This window comes from Anser anser, assembly GCF_964211835.1.
Source record: "Anser anser genome assembly, chromosome: Z".
Lineage (NCBI taxonomy): Eukaryota > Metazoa > Chordata > Aves > Anseriformes > Anatidae > Anser > Anser anser.
This window is the reverse complement of record NC_139723.1, coordinates 29453554-29478546: the sequence shown is the minus strand read 5'-3', so window position 1 is coordinate 29478546 and position 24993 is coordinate 29453554. Positions and strand designations below refer to the sequence as shown.

The 24993-nt window shown below is 39.9% G+C and overlaps 1 protein-coding gene across 4 annotated transcripts in view; it reads left to right on the top strand.

Annotated features, from left to right (window-relative positions):
• Window positions 1–24993, top strand: part of EPB41L4A (erythrocyte membrane protein band 4.1 like 4A) — a 135641-nt gene that overhangs the window by 45758 nt on the left and 64890 nt on the right. For all 4 annotated transcript variants that reach the window (XM_083816517.1, XM_083816515.1, XM_083816516.1 and 1 more), the window contains exons 2-5: window positions 5195–5299; window positions 17994–18045; window positions 18945–19023; window positions 22989–23086. In XM_083816517.1, coding sequence (XP_083672643.1) covers window positions 5195–5299; window positions 17994–18045; window positions 18945–19023; window positions 22989–23086 — 334 coding nt within the window. The remainder of the gene's footprint in view (window positions 1–5194; window positions 5300–17993; window positions 18046–18944; window positions 19024–22988; window positions 23087–24993) is intronic.

The following is a 24993-nucleotide window of genomic DNA, read 5'->3' as shown; positions in this document are numbered from 1 at the left end:
GGTGAATATTTGTAAATATTAAAGCTTGCTAATTTAAAGATCTCTGCTTGAACTTGCATTGTGCAAATTGAGGCCCAGCAGATTGACTGCCCTGGGCAGAATGGTTACTTGTTCTGTGCTGGTGAAGACCACCAAGAACTTGGATTTTAGAGCCCTGTGACTTGCTGCTTTTATCTGTGTGTATATGTGTGAAGGTGATGGTCTTTTCAGAACTTTAGGTAAGGGGAGAAAATGTCTGGATGAAGAAGAACAGTGAGAAAATGCTGCTTGGAGACGCTTGTTCCTGTTATATGTCTACCAGGAATGGGATGGACTGCTGGCTCTACTCACCCAAGTTGTGTGACTATGTGCTGCTTTTATACAAAACTTTCATCTCTCCTTAGGAACCTTTACCTAGAGCAAAATGCTGCAATTTGGTTTCTGAAAATGGTGTGTAAGCTTGGAGTGCGTCTGCCTGAGCATGTAGGTGCCGGCTGGTGCGCACGAGGTTCCTCTGACACATGCATCGGGCTGGGCTCGCTCCCTGCCTCTCCCTGCTCCGTCCATGGGAACCATCTCTAGCGCGTGTGAGCACACCATGTCCTGCATGGGCAGTGCCTACTGCCTAGCACGCGGCAGCAGATCACACGCACTTCTCGCCCAAAGGGCCTGTCAGCAGCGTGACCCATGCTGTCCCTGTGCTGGGAAGTCTGGGGATGGCTCACGAGTGTTCCTGAATCTTAAAGCACAATCGGGTGTCGTGCTTTGTAGCTGCCCCCGTGGTTTTCTGTACTCTAATAAACTTCGCTCTTCCACATTAGAAACCTTCTACTCTTCTATATTCTTACCTCATGCCGGTATAGAAGCAGAATAATTAATTCAGCATCAGCTGTGACTTTCCAACACACTTAATGGTTGCAAGGGGGAAGGATGGCATATCAAAAGACAGCAGCTGTGTAAAATGGAAATTTTAAGGCTTCTTGTAAGCAGGAGCTCAAGAACTCATCGGCATCTTCCTTAGCATTTATGCAGTAAGAATTAGAGTCCCTTGAATGAATTACTTTCAGGAGAAGGGTTTCATAATGGGTGCTTGAACCAATAGACACAATATTACAAGGCTTTTTTTTTTTTTTTTTTTTAAGTAAATAGTGGCTTTAGTGCCTATATTGCTTTCTTCCTGGGAGAGTGACTGACTAGCATCCTACTGAGGCAGACGTTGCTGCACATTTTACTTTGTCTTTAAATTCAGTTAGCATTGATTGTTGATCAGATTTGGCTTGTACTGCTGTGTAGAATACAAAGGAGAGAATTACAAATGATCAGACGAGGAAAACCTCACTGGAGTTTAAAAAAATAAAAAAAGCAGTGTGGAAGAGAAGAATTCTGTGTGACTACATAGACATAATGTGAATATGTTAAAGCATCATACTATATCATTTTTAAAAGAGATATTTCTTTTTGATTAAAATAATACAACCAAATCAGTTCTCTCCTGATTGTTCTGTCTGTCATTTTCCTTAGCCAGTAGAAACCTGCCTTTCTGGTTTATGAAGCCACGTTACTAGCATGTAGAGCAAGATGTTATGACTCATTTGAAAAATTCTTTGTTCTCTCTTGAAAGGATTGTCAATGATATTTTCAAATATACTTGGGTTTGCCTCCTACGAATGCAAGCCTCTAGCAAGTCTGAGCTTAATGCAAGGCAGATCATATAATTTATGCGATGTCATATGTTGCAAATGTAATCCTACTGACATCTTCAGTAGTTGTACTCTGCAGTTTTGCTGATTGATGCTGTATTTTTGTCAGGGAAAATAAGACAGCTTTTCTGAGTTTGCAAAACTTTTTTCAAATGCAGTAAAAATGTTTTTCAGGCCTGAGAAGAAGCCTCTTAGGGATTCATCAGCAAAATTCCTCTCCTGATTCCGCTTGGAGAGCCAAATTACCTGCATGAAACCCTGAAATCAGTTGGCTTAAACTGGGAACTTTAAATGAAGATGAAGCTGGAGTGGTTTCAGCGAGGGTCAGTGTTGGACCTGAAAGGTGCTCCTCAGTGCTGGGAGGTTAAGCAAGTGGGTTTAGGGTGATAGGGGGCTACAGGGTGCCATCCTCTTGGCAATTATCTTGTGCAGCTCTGCCTTGTGTACATGAGGCAGGGTGTGAAGGGCATTGCTAAGGAGGGCTATGGAGGTGATGGCAGACCGCGTGTTTTGTCTGAGGATAGCCAACAGTGTGAGCATCTTCCTGACGCAGGGGTGGGGAACTGCCAGCCATTGTAAGTTGGATGGTTTTGCTCAGCATTTCACCACAGCTGGATCACATGTTTCTGCAGGAGCTGCAGCAATGGAAACACTAACTGAGCTGTGTCAAGAGAATGAATTAACAGGCATTTATGTTCATTCTCAGCTTAGAAATTTAAGTAAAAAGCAGTTAAAAAGTGTTTTATGCATTTATCTCTGAAAAGAAAGAAGGAAGTCTTTAATTTCAGCCAAATCAGGTGTGGAACCTCAGTGTTTTTAAGGGATAACAAACTGGTTTTATCCTCCATGCAAGGAAAGCTGTCCCAAAGATTTGCAAAGAGCCCATTGCAAACTTATTCTGACTGAAAAAGAAAACTGTCAAGAAGGCTAGCTGAATCCTAAATTGGTGAAGAATTATGTAGGTTCAACTCTTTTAAGACTTAAGCTTTTATGTTATTTTCATATCTTTGATTGCTCCCAAAATTGTGCATCATTTTTGTAGGATGCCTGCATGGAAAACCAACTGCTTTGTCTTTGCCACCAGATTACTGTTGTTTAGTTCTGCTGATAAAACTAGTTGATGAAACAAATGATGTCACTGGTCAGATGAGAAGAGGGCGGCTCACTGGAAGAAAACAAATTAAAGCATCAAGATCACTGCGTCTCAGCATCCCATCAGTAGGCAGCTCCCAGTTTCCTCCTGTGGGTCACAGGGCAGACAGCTCTGTTTATGCCTTCTTCAGTGGTTTGCTAACCAAAATATGGTTAACTGTTTCAAAAACCTGTGCCTCTGAGTAACTGATGGTGGAGCTCTTTCTGTCTGTAGTATCATTCCAATATTTAGTACCCATTTTGAGGTGTCACCATAATTTATCCCTTAATGCCTTAATGGAATAATTTACAATGAAGTGCAGGTTGTGTGGTGTCAGGGCTGCTTGGTGGTTTTGTGCTTTTACTATGTCTGTTTCCTAGGACTTCTGTCCTGCACTGGGTTCCCAAAATGTTGTTGTAACTGTTTAATGGTAATTAAGTGTTATTTCTAATGAAGTTAATTGTCTTTATATGAAATAGGAAAGATGAGATAAATATGTGGTTTTTTTTCGGTTGGACATTGCTTTTGCTTCTTTGAATAGCAGCTGATTTAAAGAGAAAACAAAGTAAAACAATTACGGCTTCAGTCTTGAAACACCACTGTCTAATAATTAAGCTTTTTTTTTTGAAGTGTGTTTAGTTTTGCTTTTTTTTTTTTGTTTCTGTGTTGGCTATAGTGCTCCTGATAGTCACAAGATAACAAGACTGACTTACGCCTTACACTGCTCTTACAGCCCAAGTTCAGGTTGTTGAGGAATCTTATGATAAAACCACCATATTGCTGTGCTTTATCCAAAATGCTAAAATGAGATTTAGTGAATTTCTGATTACCTTTACAATACATTTCCCTAAACTGTTTTCTGTTTTGTGGCTGATAATTAAATCTCATGGTACATGCTGAGACAATATCTAATTCTAGTTGCTTAGTGTAAATAACCTGCACTATTGCTTAGACTGTTCCATGGCAAGAATCATTCAAGAATATATCCTAGTTTAAGCAAATATTTATTAAATTTGGTGAACAGTATGAATAAGCAACTCCTACCCTACCGCAGATGTTTACATTGCCATTGCTTTCTTAGAGTGTGATTGTCCATCTGAAATTATACTGACCTTGCCTGTGTGACCAGGTTCAAATGGTGACCAAATGAACCAGCTGAAGAAGAATGGGTGCATCTTCCTTGCTATCATGTGATTGATATTTCAGTAGCAAGCCTAAATTAAATGTTTTTTTTTTTTTTTATTAGCACTATTTGTCATTTTGATTTTTAAATTATTTTTCTTAGGCTAAAAAGTGAAACAATACAAACATTATCACAGCCTCCACTTTCTGCTTCATCTCTCTCGTGCATGTTTAGCACAATCTAGAGGATTGAAGGGGATGTAAATGGGTTTATGAAATCCACTTTAAACTGGTCATTGGTATTGCACCTTTGAAGTGTGTATGTGCTATTCACTGTTACGTGACTATGCATGCCAAGTGTAGGACAGCCGGTATGCATTGGTATTTCAGGGCCTGTGAGTGTATGTACGAATGTATATGTGAAGTCTTTAGCCAAAACCTAACTGTGAGCTATTTCCGTATTTTCATGTCGAATTTAGGCTTCAACTGATTTTGAGGAGGGATCATTCTGTGTAATTATTCTCTGTCTTCCTAGCCTATTTGTTGTTGACTGCAAGACAAAACAAAAAATAAGAGGCCTTCAGGTGGAAGTGAGCTGGTTATAATATAAATACTAAAGTGTTGTCTGTAATATCGTCCCTGTCATTGTTCAGTAATACTGGAACAGACACACAGTGAAGTAATAATCAAGAAAACAATGGGGTTATTTCAATTCAGTGTGTAGGATTTTCCTGCTTCTAGCATCGAAAATAATTTAAATGAAAACACTGAAATGCAACCTGCCTTACAAACAGTAGTAACAGAGCAGCTAATGGTGCATAGCTCAGATTTTAAGGACAATTTTGCCTCCTGATCGTCACTGTCAGAGTTTGAGTGACAGGCCAATAGTTGAAGGAATAGTATGATTTAAGAATTAAAATATGTCACAGGGATCAGAGTTTTGATCAGATAAAAGAAATTTGCAAGAAAAATGCTTGGTTCATGAGCATCATGTTTATGCAAGTACAGATGAATTTTTGTTTTTGTTTATATTGTATTTTGTATCTATTGACTTGCCAGCTACCTAATAGTATTAACAGAATGTTTGATAAAACATGTATCAGGAAAAAATATTTTCTCCTGTATAGCTGAAATTTTGGTAAAAGGCACAGGGAACTGCCTCCTCTTTTTAGACAAAGCTAACAAAGCATGAATGTGACTACACATAGCTGATAAAGGCAGAGCATCTTTGTGAAAAGGGTCTGTAAATTCTCTCCCACAGAAGTCAACGAAAGGGTCCGTTGTCCTGGGCTACGTATTTCGTCACTTAAACCTAGCGGAGATAGATTACTTTGGACTGCGCTACTGTGACCGAAGTCATCAAACGGTGAGTAAAAGACAAAGCAGATAAGATTTTCTGTCTGTAAACTTTATCCTGTTTGTGATGTTTGCCAATAGAGCATTGATTGTCATGTTTTCACTTTCACTGTTTCCTGACTCAGGTTTTTAGTAATAATTTCTTTTTATATGTTTGCACTGAAGTCTTGGAATAGCCATTGGTAGGAACAGAATCGAATACTAAATTCTGCATGAGGTGTTGAAAACAAAATGAAGCAAGTATAAATAGCACAAAATTATGATTTAAAAGTAGGATTAATATTTTTTGTTTTGTTTTAATGCTTTGCCCTGAAGGCAGTGCTCGGCCACGATGCTTCCCTGGTTGGCAGTTCTCTGTGAGATGGACCAGCAGAAACTGGCTCCTGCTTTGCTTGTGGTTACTATGCCAGGGAGGCAGCATCCCTATGTCGTGGACTGATATGCTTGGGCTGCTTGCTGAGCTACTGTTTTGGACTGTATTCCTTTGCTGTGAAGGACATGTTTGGCAGGAGGTATTGTATGGCATATTGGATGCCTGTTCGTTTGCTGGTGGAACCCTAGAAGTCAGGAAATTGATCGTGGACTTTGAAGTCTGCTTGGATCAGCTGTGTCCTCAAGCCCCTACTCTGAGGAGGGAGTTCCTCTTGGGAGGGACCCACCAAGCGTGGAGAGCGTTTTCCTCCAAGAGATTATGATCCTCGGTAGGCAAGAAAATTGAAAACAGGGTGGGACATTTTGGCCGGAGCAGGCAGTGGCTTGGGGCAGTGCTATCTTGGGTGACCTCCCAAAATGGCCTGTGGAAAGCTACGGCAGACAGAGGGAAGGAACAGGGAGTGTTCAGTAGCTGGAACCAGCACCATATTCACAGGGTGGCCTTCATATTACCTTCATTTTACAAAGAGCATAATGCCTACCCTGTGGTTAAATTAGGTGAAGCACTTATGCTTTTAAAGTCAGAGTTCTGTGCTGGGAGTATGGCACAACTACCTGACATTAAAAGATGTCATGCTTTCTGTAAAAATAGCAAGTCGTTGAATTAACTAAATATTTGCTGATTTCTTCTATTTAGTTGAAGTATAGTATGTAGAGACTGAAGTCAAGACAGTATTAGGAAGAGAGTATTGAATTTCCAGCCAGTTAGAAACTGGCTGGATAGCCGGGCCCAGAGAGTTGTGGTGAATGGAGTCAAATCTGGTTTTAGGCTGGTCACTAGTGGTGTCCCCCAGGGCTCGGTACTGGGGCCGGTCCTCTTTAATATCTTTATCGATGATCTGGATGAGGGTGTCCAGTGCACCCTCAGTAAGTTTGCAGATGACACCAAGCTAAGTGCGTGTGTCAATCTGCTCGAGGGCAGGAAGGCTCTGCAGGAGGATCTGGATAGGCTGGAGCGATGGGCTGAGGTCAACTGTATGAAGTTCAACAAGGCCAAGTGCCGGGTCCTGCACCTGGGGCGCAACAACCCCAAGCAGAGCTACAGGCTGGGAGATGAGTGGCTGGAAAGCTGCCTGGCCGAGAAGGACCTGGGAGTATTGGTTGATAGTCGGCTGAATATGAGCCAGCAGTGTGCTCAGGTGGCCAAGAAGGCCAACAGCATCCTGGCCTGTATAAGAAGCAGTGTGGCCAGCAGGTCTAGGGAAGTGATTGTGCCCCTGTACTCGGCTCTGGTGAGGCCGCACCTTGAGTACTGTGTTCAGTTTTGGGCCCCTCCCTACAGGAAGGACATGGACGTGCTCGAGCGAGTCCAGAGAAGGGCGACCAAGCTGGTGAGGGGTCTGGAGAACAAGTCTTACGAGGAGCGGCTGAGGGAGCTGGGCTTGTTCAGCCTGGAGAAGAGGAGGCTCAGGGGCGACCTTATCGCTCTCTACAGTTACCTTAAAGGAGGCTGTAGAGAGGTGGGGGTTGGTCTGTTCTCCCACGTGCCTGGTGACAGGATGAGGGGGAATGGGCGAAAGTTGCGACAGGGGAGTTTTAGGTTGGATGTTAGGAAGTACTTCTTTACCGAAAGGATTATTAAGCATTGGAACGGGCTGCCCAGGGAGGTGGTGGAGTCACCATCCCTGGAGGTCTTTAAAAGACATTTAGATGTAGAGTTTAATGATATGGTTTGGTGGAGTACTTAGTGTTAGGTCGGAGGTTGGACTCGATGATCTTGAGGTCTCTTCCAACCTAGAAATCTGTGATACTGTGATACTGTGTGAATGCTGTTGAGGAATATATGCAGCCCTACCTGATATTTCTTTATTTCTGTGCCATAGCCTAGATCTTTGTGAATTCAGTTCCTTGACAAGCTTCAAGCTAAATTTCATTCCATGGGGTGAAAGTCAGATTCAGCTGTGAATTAAAAGGTATTTTTGATTTCCTGCAGAAATCAAGGTATGGTTGAAGAGCAGATAGTTATTATTTGTTCTCAAGAGTTTTTTTTGTTTGTTTGTTTGTTTGTTTTTTGTTTTTTTTTTTCCCTGTACAGACAAATAAAATAGAAATGGCTATTACTGGGATCATTTCCAGAGGCATACATACTGTGTATTTAATGGCGTACATGGCATTATGAAAATAAGACAAGATTACATCTCTTCTGTGAAAGGCTTAATGCATAAAGGCACATTTTCGGATGCATCCTGCTAACAGAATAGCTGATTTGATTGTGTGGTACCAATGCGTTTTTTATTACGGTAGTGTGCATGAGCTGTAGGCCATCACCCCATTAACTCAGCCTCTTCAAATAGGTATATGACCTTTTTGCCTTTTTCTCCCACATCATGCTCTAGTGGTGTAGTTTTAACGTTAGCCTTACCCTAATTTTCCGTGCAGCCCATGATCAGGAAGGCACAGTGATTCTTGATTTCTGCATGAATTATAGAATCATCTAGGTCGGAAAAGACCTTCAAGAACATCAAGTCCAACCATTAATCTCATTTATGAAATGCCATCACTAAACGATGTCCCTAAGCACCACATCCAGACGTCTTTTAAATACCTCCAGGGTTGGGGACTTCACCACTTCCTTAGGCAGCCCTGCCAATGCTTGACCACCCTTTCTGTGAAGAAATTCTTTCCAATATCCAAGCTAAGCCCCACCTTAGTGCAATTTGAGACTGTTTCTTCATGTCCTGTCACTTGTAACCTAAAAAAAGAGACTGGCATCCTACTCATTGCAACCTCCTTTCAGGTAGCTGTAGGGAGCAATAAGGTCTCTCCTTGGCCTTCTCTTCTCCAGACTAAACAACCCCAGCTCCCTGAGTTGCTCTTCATAAGCCTTGTTCTCTAGCCCTTCACCAGCTTCCATGCTGTTCTTTGGACATGCTCCAGCACCTTGATGTCCTTCTTGTAGTGAGGGGCCCAAAACACAGTATTTGTTTGATGTGTGGTCTCACCAGTGCCACCTACAAGGGGATGATTGCTTCCCTAGTCCTGCTGGCCACACTGTTTCTGATGCAGCCCAGGATTTTCTTGGCCAGCTGGGCCCAAAGCTAGCACATGTCCAGCTGGCTTTTGGCCAGCACCCCTTGGTCCTTTTCTGCTGGGCAACTTTCCGGCCTCTCTTCCCAGCCCTGTACTGCTGCGTGGGGTTGTTACGACCCAGGTACAGCACTGGGCACTTACCCTTGTTAGATATCATGCAATTGGATGCAGCCCATCGATCCAGACTATCCAGATCTCTCTGCAAACCCTTTCTACCCTCAGGCAGATTATGAAAGTGTTCATCCCACCTCCCTCGTTCACCTGCTCTTGTCCTGCCATTGCCATGTCACGGGGATGTCATTTGTACTAGCACAGACGAGGAGCTGTGGTCTTTCTTGTCAAGGCATGTGTCTTGCCTGGCTCCTGCACCGGTGGGTCAGTGTGTCCAGCGTGGTCGTACTGCTGGTCCCCTGATGGAGCGCTGTATGCTCCCCCCACTCACAGGTTTTCTTTGTGAGGGAGTCCCAGGTGCACGGGAGAGTGGTGCACACATCAGCTTTGTCCTGACACGCAGCTGGGAAGCTGCCAGGACGCACAACCAGAGACCACAACTGTGGGCCACGTCAGGGAGCGCACCTGCCCTACCACGTTGGGGCTGCCACAGTGACCGCCGAGGTTGTGCTGCAGGCTTTGCACCTGGGCTGTGTTATGGCAAATGCTATAAAAATGCCTGCTGCTGTTGCTTGTCTGTATATGGGTAATTAAAACCTGATGCTGTTTCATCTGGAGAGCTCATACAAGAGTAAACCTGTGCTAATGTGTCAAGTTTTAGGTGCCTCATGTTGGTTGTTGCTAGCCTGTTATTTTTAGTGAAATCTTGTAACATCTTAAGAATAAAAGGGAAAGCTTCCATGAAACAAACACCACCTTGCACTTCATCTGTAAACATGCGTTCAGTTGTACACTGAATATTGCTAAAACACTCTGGGTTGTTGTGGGAATTAGCCCTGCAGCCTTGCAGGCTGTCAAGAAACACGGGTTTGAATTTTGGACTGGGAATGTTTTGGTTTGGCCAGAGTAGGTTTCCTGAGGGAAGGGGAAAAAGATTACCTTTTTAATTAGTTTTAAAACTCTGCTCCTGAGTTATTCTCAGACTGAAAAATGTGTTTGGAGTTTTAGCCACTTATTAATACGTTGCTCATGGTGGGGAATATTTCATTATTAACCCTGTCATTTTTCTTTTTGGTAATACTATATATTTAATTGAATGGCAAATAAAATAGGGTGGGTAAAAATATATATTTTAAAGAATATAAACCAGTCACAAAATATTTCTTTTTAATTTTTATTAAGGGCTTAAAATAATGTTTTTAGTTATTTTCAGCATTAATTTTGCATGCCTCAGCACTTCCAGGTGGTCTTTTAAGTGCTGTATTGGTGAACTACCTCTTATGTGGGTGGTATCATCATTATTTTAGTGGAACCTGGGGCTCTAATCAGGGAACAGGGTTTCACTGTGCTATGTAGGGTACAAACGCATAACATTAAAACTGTCTGTTTCTGAATAGTTAACAAACTAATTAGCAAGTGAGAGAATGCTGGATGCAAAAAACAGATTGACAGAACTGGGTGTCACTGGGAGGATCATGAGTAGTGGATAAAGCATAAGTTGGATGACACTGTCTCTAAGGTAGTGTTACACAAATTTATCTTTATTGACATTCCAGGTTCCCTCAAACTCTCCATGTTAAAAGACCAGTATTTAATTTGCAAAATAAGTGAATGAATGTTAGGAATTGCCAGAATACTTTCTCCATGAAATACTTCAGTTATATCTATCTTGCGCTCTGAATAAAGCTGAAGTCCTAAGGAAAAACAACAAAAAAGTACCTTGTAATAATTAACATATAATATTTAATAATTTATTTAAAATCTTATAATATGAAACTGACTGAGCAGATGTGTTGAACTAATGCTGTATGTTGTCTGTAGTGTTTCCTAACCTCTGTGAAGTTATTCAAACAAATCACTCAGTGCTTTTTAATGTGGCGTATTAGTATGTTTTTTGCTTAAAATACTTTAAAGAAAAAACAGTTTTATTTGTGTATCACTGGATTTCTCAGTTTGTCTCATCATCAGCCTTTCACCTGAACCTTTTACATTGATGTATAGACTGCAGACGCTCAAGTTGTGCTGAAACCAGATGCAGCCTTGATGTAAATGGTCAGCTGGGAGCTGATGGATTGGGCATTTCTGTCTTCTGTCTCATCTGTCAGAAATAGAGGATATTGTTCCCTGTCTGGTATTTTCAGTCAAGACAGAGTCTGTGTTGCAAAAGCTGATGGTGGTTTAGGAAACTCTGTCCTGCCTTTTACTCTTGCATTGCTTTAGTGCTTGGGAGTACCAGGGCCTTGTGATTTACCTCTTCTTTACTGGAGGGGCAGCTGAATGCTGGGTGAGTCAGTGCTGGGAGGCCTGTGCAGGTCCCCTGCCTCTCTCATGTCCAGTTCCCCCCTTGCTGCAGCTCCCAGGTGTTCCCCATGTAGTCTCTGCTGCTGCTGCCTTTGTGGCATCCCCAGTGTGCCTTAGTCGTGCTAATTACTACTTTGGCAGGAGGCCAGTATTTTCTTGAGGCACCTAAAAGAGAATGGAAACGTCAATTTTAACACACAATATCTCAGGAAAAGCTGAGCTGTATTTGATGAGGTAAAGGGTACCTTTGAAGGCTGAAGTCATTCCCTTGTCAAATCACAAAAGCGTGCTGAAAAGTCATGCTACTAGAGCTTCTTTTACAAAGAAAGATTTTGGAGCTCACCTTATTGCAGAAAACTAGACAGTCACAAACATTTTAAATGTCCCTTGATATGTATTTTTTTTCCCCAGAAGCCTGTCTGGAGTCTCACAGTGGCCAGATTGCCGCCATACATTCTTAGCTGAACTCTCATGCTAAATCTGCTTAACCTAAAGCTGCTGAAACATGTCTGCACTGTACCGAAGGCTGTCATGCAAATATAATTCTTTTCTTCTCCAGTGTAATGCTAATCTGAGCTGTTATATTCACAGTGTACAGGATACTGATGTTCTCTTGGAACTCCAAGGGGAGAAACACAAATAGAGAAAGCATTATCACCGTGTTAATTCAGCATCACATCCAAGCTAATTTCCCTGGCTCCAGTTAGAGTGTGGTGCTGTGCTAACCCATGTATATTGCTCCAAGATCTGGACTGAACAAGAGATGGGCAGTGCTGTGTCTCTGCACCATGCACCCACTGTGTATTGTAGATGTATCTATAGCTCTGAAACTGAGCTTTCTACTGAAAATTGGTGTGCTGCAGTCAGACCAGCTGTGGTGAAGCTGAGCACAGCAGCCAGTGCTATGAACTCCTCAACCTTGCCATGCCACACCCCAAGTGTGTTTCCAGATCCATCCTGAATGATTAATAAAGTAATCGCAGTGTCCTCAGACTGACAAGTTATTACACCAAATTGGGAAGGGTAACAGATTGAACAGACTGCATGTAACGTAACTGTAGAAAAAAGGGCACAATTTTAAAACATTTGTTTGCCACTGAAAACATCTGTTCTATAGGGCATTATTGTCACATCATGTATTGTATGTTTTGATCTCAAGAGCTTAGAAAAACAGGCGAATTGTAATTAGTCTGTATTTTGTTTTTGTGTGAATTTGACATTTGTCCATAGGGATGATAAACTGAATTAGCCAAAAAGAAAAAGACTAGTGCTTGTTAAAATAGACTGTGGAGTCAATAAAAAGAAAATGAAAGCTGTTAATATTGATTAGAAGCTAGAAATTGCAGCAGACATTTAATAGATTGAAACAACCTAGACAAAGCTGGTGGTCAGCTGAGTTAAAGGCGGTTGAAGAGCAAGGTTTTAAAATGTAGCAAGATCAACATGAAACTCATACTGGTATAGATTTAATTCTAGGTATAATTTATTTAATTTCATATTCTAATAAAAAAGACACGTGTTCCATACATTTTTGTATGTAGGAAATACCTGATAAGTTACACATATAATATATATCAGCAAAGAACTTTTTTGTTTTCAGACTTATTAATGAGGTGTATATAATAAATAATAATATAATAATAAGTATATAATAAAATATTAATAATTATTAATTACCCAGATGTCTTCAGTTTAGCAGATCTAGATTGTTTGCTCAGAACATTTGCAGAAAAATTGACAAAATAATTGCTAATGTCTTAAATTATGGAAGAATCGTGACAATAGCAGATCATAATCAAAAAATACCAGATTATCTCTTAAAAGATGTGTTTTTTCTGTTTTAAATGTGAACAAAAACTGGTACATGTGACGTGATTGGTACAGCTTTGTAAGAATCTGATTGAGACAGCTTGTGATTTAGTCTGAAGTTGATAGATTTCTCTCCACCAGACATTTCATTGATTGATACCACGGCAAACATTTCAAGCTAGTTAATATTTTATTTCAAGCATGTTCATGGAATTTGACCCAAGTTTAACCTTATGCAGATTCAAGAAATGATGATTCCAGATTCATGGAAAGATGTTTGCACCCATTTAAAAATTATGAAAGACTTCATGATGCATAGATGCATACTGCTTACACAGTTTTGTCTCAGTTTAAAATCTTCATATGGGAGCCAGATCTGTAAAAGTACAAATGACAATATAGCCCATCTATTCTTATATATGCTGTACTTTTTTCAATATATTGTTTTTTCATAATTCCTACCTATAAATTAAATATGAATATTTTCATTTCATTGTACATTTATATTCAGTCTTAGTAAATAGTAATTTCTTATATTGTTCTAATATTAAGTGGTCTTTGCAAATAACAGTAAATTAATAGCCATCGATTTAGTAAATTAATAGTTCCATTGGTTAGCACTACTTAGGAATACTGTCAGCTTTTTTTTTCCGTTTCTTCTCTGAACATCAAATTCCCCTTTCAGATGCACAGAATTTATTACCTGCAGCTGGATGGGTAAATGCTGGGATCTCCCCCTGTTTGCAGTAGTGGGGAGCTGCTTATAAGTCAGATAACCCTTGCTGTGCGTGCAGGAGAGACACAGCTGGTGAATCACTGGGAATTGGAGAGCTGACTGCCAAACACAGAAAAAGAATGAGGCTGCAGGTTTGAGCTACTTTGGCATTCACGAATGCAAAGTTTATTGTCAGCACCTACTGTGCAAGTGTATTGGATTAGTGAGACTCTGCTTTTTTATCATTTCTCTTGAATCTTTAAGAATTTGCTCAAAACTATACCCAACAGTATTCGTGTGTGTATACAAACCTTTAACGTGTTTCTAATACACATTATTATGTACGCATGCCTATGTATGCTTAGAGGGCTCTATTGTGGCATTTCTGGTTTTATGACTGTTCCCATCTTTATTGTCTAATGGAGGCTTGGAAATGCCTTTACATTAACCATGAAATTCCATTCATCTTTGGCTTGTAAATAAAAAGTTAGAAATCCCCTTGTGCTCCTCCCACCCCTTGCATTCTTCAGGAAAATAATGGCAGCCTTTAAAATAATAAATAGCTACAAAGTGATTTTAAGCATCGTTTTTGGCATTACCACAACGCTAGATACTTACAGGCAACACAAGACAGACTAGGGTCTTGCCTCATCTCCACCACTTTCTGTCCAGTCTGAGCTGAACTGTTTCACCTCACCTACACAGCACATGGATCTAGAGGCCAACAGTACCCTCGCAACAGCATTTTAACTTGTGGCAGCTGATGCTGTGTTTCCCTAGCATGAGTAGCAGCAAGCTGTCTCACTGTGATGAGGGCTCAGGATGAGTTCCTCCTCCTGACTCAGCTTGGGGGGAAAGAAAGGAAGTGTTTGTCAATATGAATAACAAGATTTGTTCCCTCTCCTCTCTTCAGATTCTCTCTGAATCTGAATTTTGATATTTCCCGCTGAATTCCGTACAAGGAATATAATTGGTGTCACAAGTCAAGAACAGCATAGTGAGAATTAAGATTTATAATGCAATCAACCCCTCTTCTATATTATCTGTTCATGTCCATATAGTCTACACAGTCTTCAGTTAAGTGGCTGAATTCTGTTTTATCTGAGCCAGTGAATGATATGGGTACAAGAGAAGGTGAAGTTCAGATTATTGAGACAACCAGAAATCTGTAACTGTTCAGTGCTTCACTTGGAAACTTGAGTGATGATCCATAAATATAAATTTTTCACAAATAACGTATATGTGCAAGTAAAGTTAAATTGCAAAGAAGCCCATAATACAACACATCTTGAACTGAAGCTGATTTCAGTTTACTTAAGGAAAACTTAACAAAGGAGTAATTCTGTCACAGATTTTGATCTGATTTTGAAACAGCGTAATTTTGGTCTCTTGTGATGTAACGTAAAACTGTCAATGATAAGCAAGCTAGTTTGACAGTGTTTTTTTTTTTTTTTTTTTTTTTTCTATTGTGATGCCAGTTTTGGGAAGAGGTGTGTTCTGTGGCCAGAATGCGCACTGCAGAGTTATTCTGCCTTTTTTCTGTCTGTTTACTTTGAAATCTCTTTATCATCCTATTGTGCTAGCCCAGATTATTTCTGACAAGGAGTTCCAATAGGATGTTTGAACAAGTGTAACAAGTTTTTCTTTCCTTCCCACCTTCTGTTGAGGTTAGAGGGTTTTCTATTAGCATAGTTGGTGGATGTAGTCAATACAAGTATTGAACATTTTTTTCCTTCAAAATTTAGGAAATCTGAAGTGTTTGCTCCTAAATGTATATCCTTGTGAAGCTGTCAGTCTTGACTGCTGAGAGATTGTGTAGGGGTAAGAGTCAAATATAAGATATCCCTCATTTGCAAAGTACTATCCTAATTACTTTGTTTCAAAATGCAGCTTGCTGAATCAATGGATGGTGGCTCTTACAATCTCAGTTTGTGGCACTTCTTAAAAAACATTCCTGGATTGAAATGGCAATGTATTTCCACTAGAACAAGAACAAGGCACATAGCTGCTTTTATTACAGATGGATCAACAGCTAATGGAAGTATTTTGTTTTCGTGGTTTTTTTTTCTTTTTTTTTCTCAAAATAAAGGTAGTTGTTTAAAACCACTTAGTTAGTTCCTTGAGATGTTCTGCTCAAGTCCTCTGTAGTGTTTTTCCGTCTTCTTTGTTACTCTTTCTAATAGTGAAATTGTTTAGTCCAGAGAAGTTCAAAAAATATTTTTTGGATTGACCTTTTCATTTTTATTCTCTACAGCTATTTCGGGGGGAGGGGGGAAGGGGAGGATGAGTAAGGGGTTGCTTTATTCATTGATATATATAGTTCCTTAGTTAAAAAAAAAAACACAAGGTGTAGGTATGAAGGGAGTAAATTCAATCTGCTGCAATTTTCTAACAGCTTTATTCTGTAGCATTTGTTTCCACTGCTTTTAAGAACAAGGCATGGGGATCCTTTGCAGTTCTTCACCAGTCCTTTGATCTTTCCAGGCCTCCCTCCTGGTGTGTAGGGGTTTTCCCTGCAAATCATTCCTCCTACCACTTCGAAGCATGCTCCGGAAATGGCTGCTCGCTGTGTTGTTTCATCATGCTGTGGTGTGCTATAAAGATTCCTGGTGGCAGAGAAGGTCCTGGGAGTATTGATTGACAGTCAGCTGAATATGAGCCAGCAGTGTGCTCAGGTGGCCAAGAAGGCCAACAGCATCCTGGCTTGCGTAAGAAACAGTGTGGCCAGCAGGGCTAGGGAAGCGATTATCCCCCTGTACTTGGCTCTGGTGAGGCCGCACCTCGAGTACTGTGTTCAGTTTTGGGCCCCTCGCTACAAGAAGGACATCGAGGTGCTCGAGCGAGTCCAGAGAAGGGCGACCAAGCTGGTGAGGGGTCTGGAGAACAAGTCTTACGAGGAGCGGCTGAGGGAGCTGGGGTTGTTCAGCCTGGAAAAGAGAAGGCTCAGGGGTGACCGTATCACACTCTACAGTTACCTTAAAGGAGGCTGTAGAGAGGTGGGGGTTGGTCTGTTCTCCCACGTGCCTGGTGACAGGGCGAGGGGGAATGGGCTAAAGTTGGGCCAGGGGGGGGTTTAGATTGGATATTAGGAAGTACTTCTTCACCGAAAGGGTTGTTAGGCATTGGAATGGGCTGCCCAGGGAAGTGGCTCAGTCACCATCCCTGGAGGTCTTTAAAAGACGTTTAGATGTAGAGTTTAGTGATATGGTTTAGTGGAGGACTTGTTAGTGATAGGTCAGAGGTTGGACTAGGTGATCTTGGAGGTCTCTTCCAACCTAGATGATTCTGTGAAGAAGGTATGCCCATCCTAGCTGGTCCAAAAAGTTTCTGTATGAGGGAACAGGACTGAAAAAAGTGAAGACACAAATGGTCTTGGCTGCTGCCTCTGGACTTTCGATCAATAACTGAATAACAGAAATGCCAAGAAAAGGAAGAAATAAGTAACTGGAGTGATTACAAGAGCAGGGTGTTTATCATGCCCGTGACCTGTGTAGCCATAATGGGCAGTATGCAGCTGGTCTGCAGAACTGTAACAGTAAAACTTTTGTTGAGAAGTTTAAGTCAGGGCAGAGTAATCGGTGAGTAATTACAGTGTCTGCTGATCAAGTGGTAGGGGAACCCTTGTAACAGTTCACCCCTCTGCGGCATATTTAGCATGCCTTGATCATCTCTGATGCAACCAACTGCTTCCATAAACTTGGTGGAAGAGGCTCTGTGCCCTCCCTCCCAGGGTGACTATTTCCAGTCATCTCCTTCCCCTGCTATTGGAAGCATTTTCCTAAAAATCAAAACTTATTTTCCATTGCTTCCAGTTGAAGCAATTTCTTCATGTCCTATACTTAGTGGACACAAAGAAAAATTGATTACTATGTTCTTACAGTAACTTCTTAGTTGTAGTAGGAGTGTTGTTAATGCCTGTTCTTCCCTACAATCTTTATTTTTTTTTTTTTGAAAAGAAATGTAGTGCTTTCATTCTTTCCTTGTATGTCCTGTCTTACTTGCTTTGCTGTTGCTGTTATTTCAGAGTCATCCTGGTTATGTTAATCTCACAGGAAGTAAATACAAAGGTTACGTACAGCAGTGTGCTAGCTGTATTGGATAACATAGACACCAAAATGTACCCACTATGATACTTCCATAGAGCCAGCTTGGTCAGGAGCCTGAGATGGGGGCCTCTTAGCAAAACATTTCTTTTCAGGAAGACCACTACTCCTAGAGAAGATATGTAACATTGGACTTGCATAATTGCAATTACTCTTTCTTAATTTTCCACGTAAGTGACTAATTTCCATCATCTGTCTCACAGTACTGGCTGGACCCTGCAAAGACCCTTGCTGAACATAAGGAGCTGATAAACAGTAAGTATTTAATTCAAACTTAAAGAAGTTATCTGAAAGTGAAGTAACAGAGGCAATATTCCACAGATACACCCTGTCCAACATCTATGTTCTAGTCACAATAGTTTGATAGTCCATGAACTAGTTTATTGCTACAGTTCATCACACAGACTGAACATGTCGTCATTTTACAATAACTTGTGTAATTAGTGTCCAAAGATTTCTGTGTAATTAAATTTTACCTTAGAATAATAGATGGTGCTATCCTTAACTTGTGTAGTTAGTTTCACAGTAGCTGTGAAACCTCTCCCATCCTGTACCTTACCATAACCAAGTTAGATTCCATTTTTCTTGTGAAAGTAAAAGTAGTGTCTCACACTGATAGTAGGGCATCTGCTCTTGCTGCCACTCTACAGGTAACACAGATGTAACATCTGTTACTTGTATTATAATTAAATAATATAAAAAGATTATTTTACTTTAACAAAAGTTTGGAGACCTTCTATAAAAAATAAAAAATATGTGAAAAGTGGAACATATGCGGAATAAGTGTGGCTGTAAGAATCATGGTCCTGAGTTAACTGAATCTTTCTGGAGAATAGTATTTTTAAAAGGTGAAATAGAAAAGATTTTCCAAGTATTTGTTAATTAAAGTGTCACATAATTAAAGCTGCTCCATAAGATGATCAGAAGTGCTGAAGTGATTAGTATTTGTTAATAAAAATACTTTTCTTAGCTTTTTTCTTTCCTCCTGTAGTGAGTGCAGCTTTGCTGTGTGGAAGTGGTAGGTTTTTTTGCTGATTTCAAGTTTCATGAAATATTTAGATAGGCTTCTTTATAGCTGCTTTGTTGCAGCTGGTAACAATTCGTAACAACTTCCAGTTCATAACAATTCACTTTCACACTTTATTTCTCTGCAGCTGGACCCCCATATACTTTGTATTTTGGCATTAAATTCTATGCGGAGGATCCATGTAAACTTAAAGAAGAAATAACAAGGTACAGTATTTGGATGAGAATGTGGTTTTGTTTTCAGGGTAGCAGTCTCTTCAGGTGCACATTGTTATGGTGTGGCAGGGTTGGTTTTTGCTTGAACATCTGGGTATCTTTGCTTCAACATGTATAAGAAGAGAATTATGACTAACCTCACAATTATTTTGGAAGACCAGGATAAAAAGATACTCCTTGCTGCATCAGAAAACATGGGCACTTGGTGTGCTTTTTTTTTCTTTTTCTTTTTTTTAAAGGACTGAATTGCCGTATCTGTACATGTATTGTGCTATAGTGAAGTTTAGAGTTTACTTGGATTTCTAAATACAAATACAGGTAATTCTTTATTGGTCATAGCTTAAATTCCAACTGTTTTTCAAGAGGATTTGTCTTGGTCTTTCTAAAAATATGTGAAGGAAATTGAAGAGCTGCATGCTTTTGATTCTTTTAACCAAGCTTGGCCTCTACAAAAACGAGGATGCACACAATATGTATTCAGACATGTTCATATGCCTGTGTGCACACACACATGCATGCACACTTGCTTGAACTCTCACAGACAGGGTTTTCTGTTTGCTTTGTTTATGAAAGATCTTAGACAATTAGCTCATGTTCAGAAAGAATTTTGATAGGTAGGTGGTCAAAATTAGTGTGCTGACTTGCATTAATAAATGCCAAAACATTTCTTTTGATGCCCTAGGAATATGACACATGAGAATTCATTAGAATAAACACAGGGTTTTCAATTTTTACTAATCAGAGGCGGCAGTTTTTGCAGCATAGGCAGAATATTTGTCTTGTATCAGGATGAGATTTTTTTCCATGCTGCCACTGTAGCAACAGAATTCTTCAATATAACAGGACTGATACTAGCCTGGTAAAAACAATAAATACTGTGACTTTGCAGCTGAAAGTGTGTAAGCTGGCCACAGTATTAATGCCTCTCTGCTGTGAAAGTTTGTTGTAGTTCTCCTGTACTTTTCCAGACCACTTTCAACCCTGCTCACAGGGGAAGAAAGATGGTCCTGGGGGTGGAGCTTTGGCCACAAATTGATTGCTATTCGAGATGGATGTGGATTTCTGTCTGTGAAATGACCGGGTAAATTTTCAAAAAGTGTTTCTGTTTTTCTTTGTTTGTCATAAGATCAATCAGTGATTCACACTGCTAATTAGATGTGCAAATGTAATCACCAAATATTTTGGCGTGACTAGTAATCCTCCATTTGTGTCTGAACAGTGTTTGGTCATGCAAAATTTGCACCTCAGAAGGTACAGAGAAAAGGCACAAGAAAATGGTTCACTTATGTCTGTGTTCTTCAATAGAGCCTGATTAAGATAGCCAAATGCCATCAACATTTCTGAGCATTTATTCCTGTAGACTCCTAAACACTGGAAGGGAGGTACGGCTTTTCAGAAAAAATACAACACTAAAACCGCACTCTTATGCTTAAGACGGACTAAAGGCCCTCTTTTTCTTTATAATAGTAATTTTCTGCCAAAGTGCATAATTCCAGTGATGCGCTAGCCATGTTTCTTTGGAGCATGTATTTGTTATTTTAATGGATGTGATTGTGGAATCTGTTGTTATGAGATGTTAATGATCTGTGGCATTACATGATTACTATTTGCAAATAATGAACACCTGTCAAATTTGTAATTGCTTCCCATCAAAATCTAATTTTAGCTTGTAGGCAAAAGCTAATGCTGAGGTGATACCTATTAACGTTATTGGATGAGTTTGCTAGAGTGAACTAGCGCTTAGGCACTATTATGTGCACATGACAAACATGACAGCGCAGAAGGTGAGAGTGCTTTAGCAACAAGTTTGGACAGAAGGCCTGGTTCCATGAGGAGCTTACCTGCTTCAGTGGGAATTGAGATCTTCACTTTATATAAGTTGCTCAAGCAATTAAAAGTTCTTGACTCTGACTGTTGGTTTTTTTTTTGGCAGTTTCTTGCTCAGTTTTACTTTGAGACAACACTATGAGAATGCATAACTATAGATTGCTGCGACATGAAACAGACATTGATAGCATCATCTGTTCTGAAGCTGCATTGTAGGGCTGCAGAAGTGCTAGCAGAAAGATGAGTGCATATCAGAAATACATTTCATGTTAAAAGGAAGATTCTCAGTGCTCCACAGTAAATTTAAAATCTTCTTAGTTATCATCATCAATCATACAGGGACAGTTTGTCTCAGTGGGACTGTTGGGCATTAGCTGGAATCAGTACTGAGGTATTGCTTAGATAGAGAAAACACTTAGAGTGTATGTACTTCGTGTTTTCTAACACTGCCAAAAAAAAAAAATCCAAAAAAATGTTATTCAGCTTCGTGGCCCTTAGAGGTGGAGAATATTAACCATTTTTTTGATGATGGGCATTCTTGCTGTAATGTCTGGCACTGCACAAATGGTAGGGTATCATTAATCAGAAAGAAATTAGTATCCTTAAACAGAGGCTCATCTGGGCTGATAAAGTCTAGTAATTTTGAATGGATCTTAAATGATTTTGTGGATCAACAGTCACATCACTTGCAGTTTGCAAACTTCCCTGAGATCAGGATAGCTGCTCTTTGAACTTACAGAGTGTTTCAAGGTGCTTTCATAAGTAACCTGTGCTAAAACAGAATAAAAGTTAGCTAAATGTAGATCAAACTGAATTGGTGAGTAGTAAGAAAGCCATATGCACCTGTAGATGACCATTTTTTTATTTAAGAAGTTAACTTTTCAGTGTTGCTTTTGTATGGAGCTGGTGCAAGACATCTGTTTAAGATGGTGTGAAATGCTGTGTAAATCAGTTGCAGGAAAAACACACAAAGCCTATTGTATAAAAGGGTATCCTATAATGAGTTCCAAATGGGAGTTCCAAAACCAAGCAGATCCTTTGTATGATGGCACGTTTTCTTCTGTATTACTTTTCCTTTTTTTTAATGTTGTTTCACTGTAAGTGCAGCATTTGAAAAGCAGGGGAAGTTGTGGCAAATGCAGATACTTGTGTTCAAAGGGCATGATATCTGAGTAATTTGTCCGACATGCTGAATAGGCATACTAGAGGCTGACGAAGCAGCTTGTAAGGTGTTTGGTTTGCATTTGAGGTAATGGCAGAAAGTAAAAGGACACTACCTACTTAAATGTCATCAGTTAAAAATACTCTTTTAAAACTTTAGTATTACCTTGATTTCTCTGTCTTATGTTGCTGATTTGAAATTTGGTGTGGATTCTCTATGAGGCCTGCATATGTGCTTCATCAAGTGTAGAAGTAGGTTATGATTTTGAAAATTGCATTTTAGCTTTGTCATGTGAAATTTGGTGTGGATTCTCTTTGAGGCCTGCATATGTGCTTCATCAAGTGTAGAAGTAGGTTATGATTTTGAAAATTGCATTTTAGCTTTGTCATGTCTGTTCCAAGGCAAGGAGTCCCCCATGCTGACAGATATGAAGAGCTGTTGATTATATGCTCACCCGTTTTTTCACAAGGGAGTGGACTCAGTGAAATCCTCTGTTTCTTCCACTAGACTTGTTATTCTGGTATCAGAGGAAACCTTTGAGTCAAGAGGTGTTGAATACCCAGTTCTTCCAAATGGTGATCCACTGATCAGTTTTAAACTGTGGCCATTTGATAGATTTCTTACACTTTTTTTCTGGTTTCATGCCCTCTTCCCAACTTCCTGACTGCTCTATGAAAGTCTAAAGAGAGAGATTACATTTTTATGAGAAAATTGTTTTTATCTACATGATGCGAGCAGATGGGAAAACTGCAGAGTTCTCCCTTGCCTGTGTTCTTTCACTAGGTTAACCTTAGTTGTTATTTAAAGGTCAAAAGGAGAAAAGTAATTCAGATGTAAATACAGTTTTTGACTGTCACATAGTTATGCTGTGTGGTGTGTCATCAGTAAAATGGAAGATGATGAAACATTACACGGTGCATCAGACCCAATATTGAAATAATAGTTTTGTGTTCTCTCTGTGTTTTAGGTATCAGTTTTTCTTGCAGGTCAAGCAAGACATCTTACAGGGCCGCTTGCCTTGCCCAGTCAACACTGCAGCACAGCTGGGAGCATACGTAATTCAGTGTAAGTTCCCCTGGCCAACTGCAAGCTTCTCTTTGTTACTTCTGTATTATGATTCATTTCAAGTGTTAACTTGAGGACTTCACTAACAATTTTGGCACCCATTTCAGAACAGAACAAAGCTAATGCAATTGATTTCAGCTACAGAACTGTAAAGAGATGAACATTCTGAACATATTACATGGAAATCATTTAGAAACTAACACAAAAAGAAACTTGGAAGCCAGTCTGCTGACTATGCCAAACACTCTTTACTTTGCTTAGGGATACCTTATTTTGTACTTTCAACCTTATGACTTTACATAGCATATGGAGTATGTCAAAAGCACATCTTCTTCCTGTGGTGTATTTTTTACTTCATCACAAGGCTTACAAATTTGATGGGGTATTGGCAGCCTCCAGCCACAAAGTGTGTCAAATAAAAGAATCTTTCAAAATTACATTATGTCAATATGAATATGCCTCTGCTTGAAGGGAGGATATGTTTTGACCTGAAGTGGAGAATTTTAATCTACCTGTCATTTCTCTGCATTCAGTGGATGTTATATCCTGTGCATTTGATGGAACTAACAGTCATTTAGAAAGGAGCTGTCTGTCTACCAGGTAGCTATTCCTTTCACACTGCAATTCAAGCTCATTATTCAAATACAGTCAGTAACAAAAAATCATATGATGAGCCACACTGGAACCTGAGTCTATAACTTGTTAAATTTATATCTCTTGTGTGTGATTTGTATTAAGCAAAGATTATTTGCATTAGTGGTATTCCAAATGTGACTCAACACTTAGTACAGCATTAAAAAATGGTCCTCCTTTCATTTCCATTTCAGAATAACAAGGCAGAATAAAATAACTTGTATATGAAATGTGGGTAGGCAGTATGCAAAATTTCACAGTGTATTACACGCATTGTGGAAAAGCTAAAATTTCATGCAGTTTTTGTTTTTGTAAAATTATTTTTAACTAACTTTTTACCATATAAGAAAAGTGACATGTCATTCTCTGAAAAAACTGTTTGCAATGTTCTTCTCACATTACTGGCTTATATGCCTTCCCTGAAACCATACTGCATGTGTGAAGCATCTTGTTTGTATGATTCTAATCTCAGATATACTACTGGGAAAAAATGAGGAAGCTCATGTGAGAGAGGGAAGTTAAAGTATGACAAAGATTAGATACTGTGGGTTAAATATAGTCCTGGCAACAGTAAATGTACATTTCTATTGACTCTCTAAAAAGCTTACCATATTCATTTATTTATTGCTGTTATTATTTAGGGCTTCCAAGTGTTTATGTAAATTGACAACTGAGAAACATTCATGTCAGATATTTAAAATATCAACTTAATGCATTAGCACTGAGGTCAATGGTTTCTCTGAGTCGTGTGCCAACCTCTGTTTCTTTCTTTTCCAAACCAAGATGGTTTTCCTTTTGTGGAAATTCAGTAGTGGCTGAGAACCTGCTTCTGTAAGGGAGCCATTGGAGCTAGCAGCTGCCAGGCTTAGTAGGAGCCCAGGGGACGTGGTCTCCCAGAGTCCTCTGGCCAAATCCTGCTCCAGCCACAGGCCCTGCTTGCACCATTCAGGTCGTGCCTGGGTGTCATCTCTGGTGTCTGTGCAGAACCTGTCCATAGCACATCAATCATTTTCCCCCTTTCATGGCAAAGACTGCAGACTATTACAGTGGTGATGGTGCAAAAATCACCATGGCACAGTTTGCAGAATATACCAGTTCTGCGTTTTATTCTTATTTTTTTCCCATTGGCAAATCTGAAGATTTTGCTGTTGTAGTTGTCCTGCTGTTCCTGTTACATGCAAGAACCATATGTGGAGATATTTTGAGAAACATCTCAACACCTCTGCTGAGCAGATCACTTTCTTGATCTAGAAACTAGTAAAATCTAGAAACAA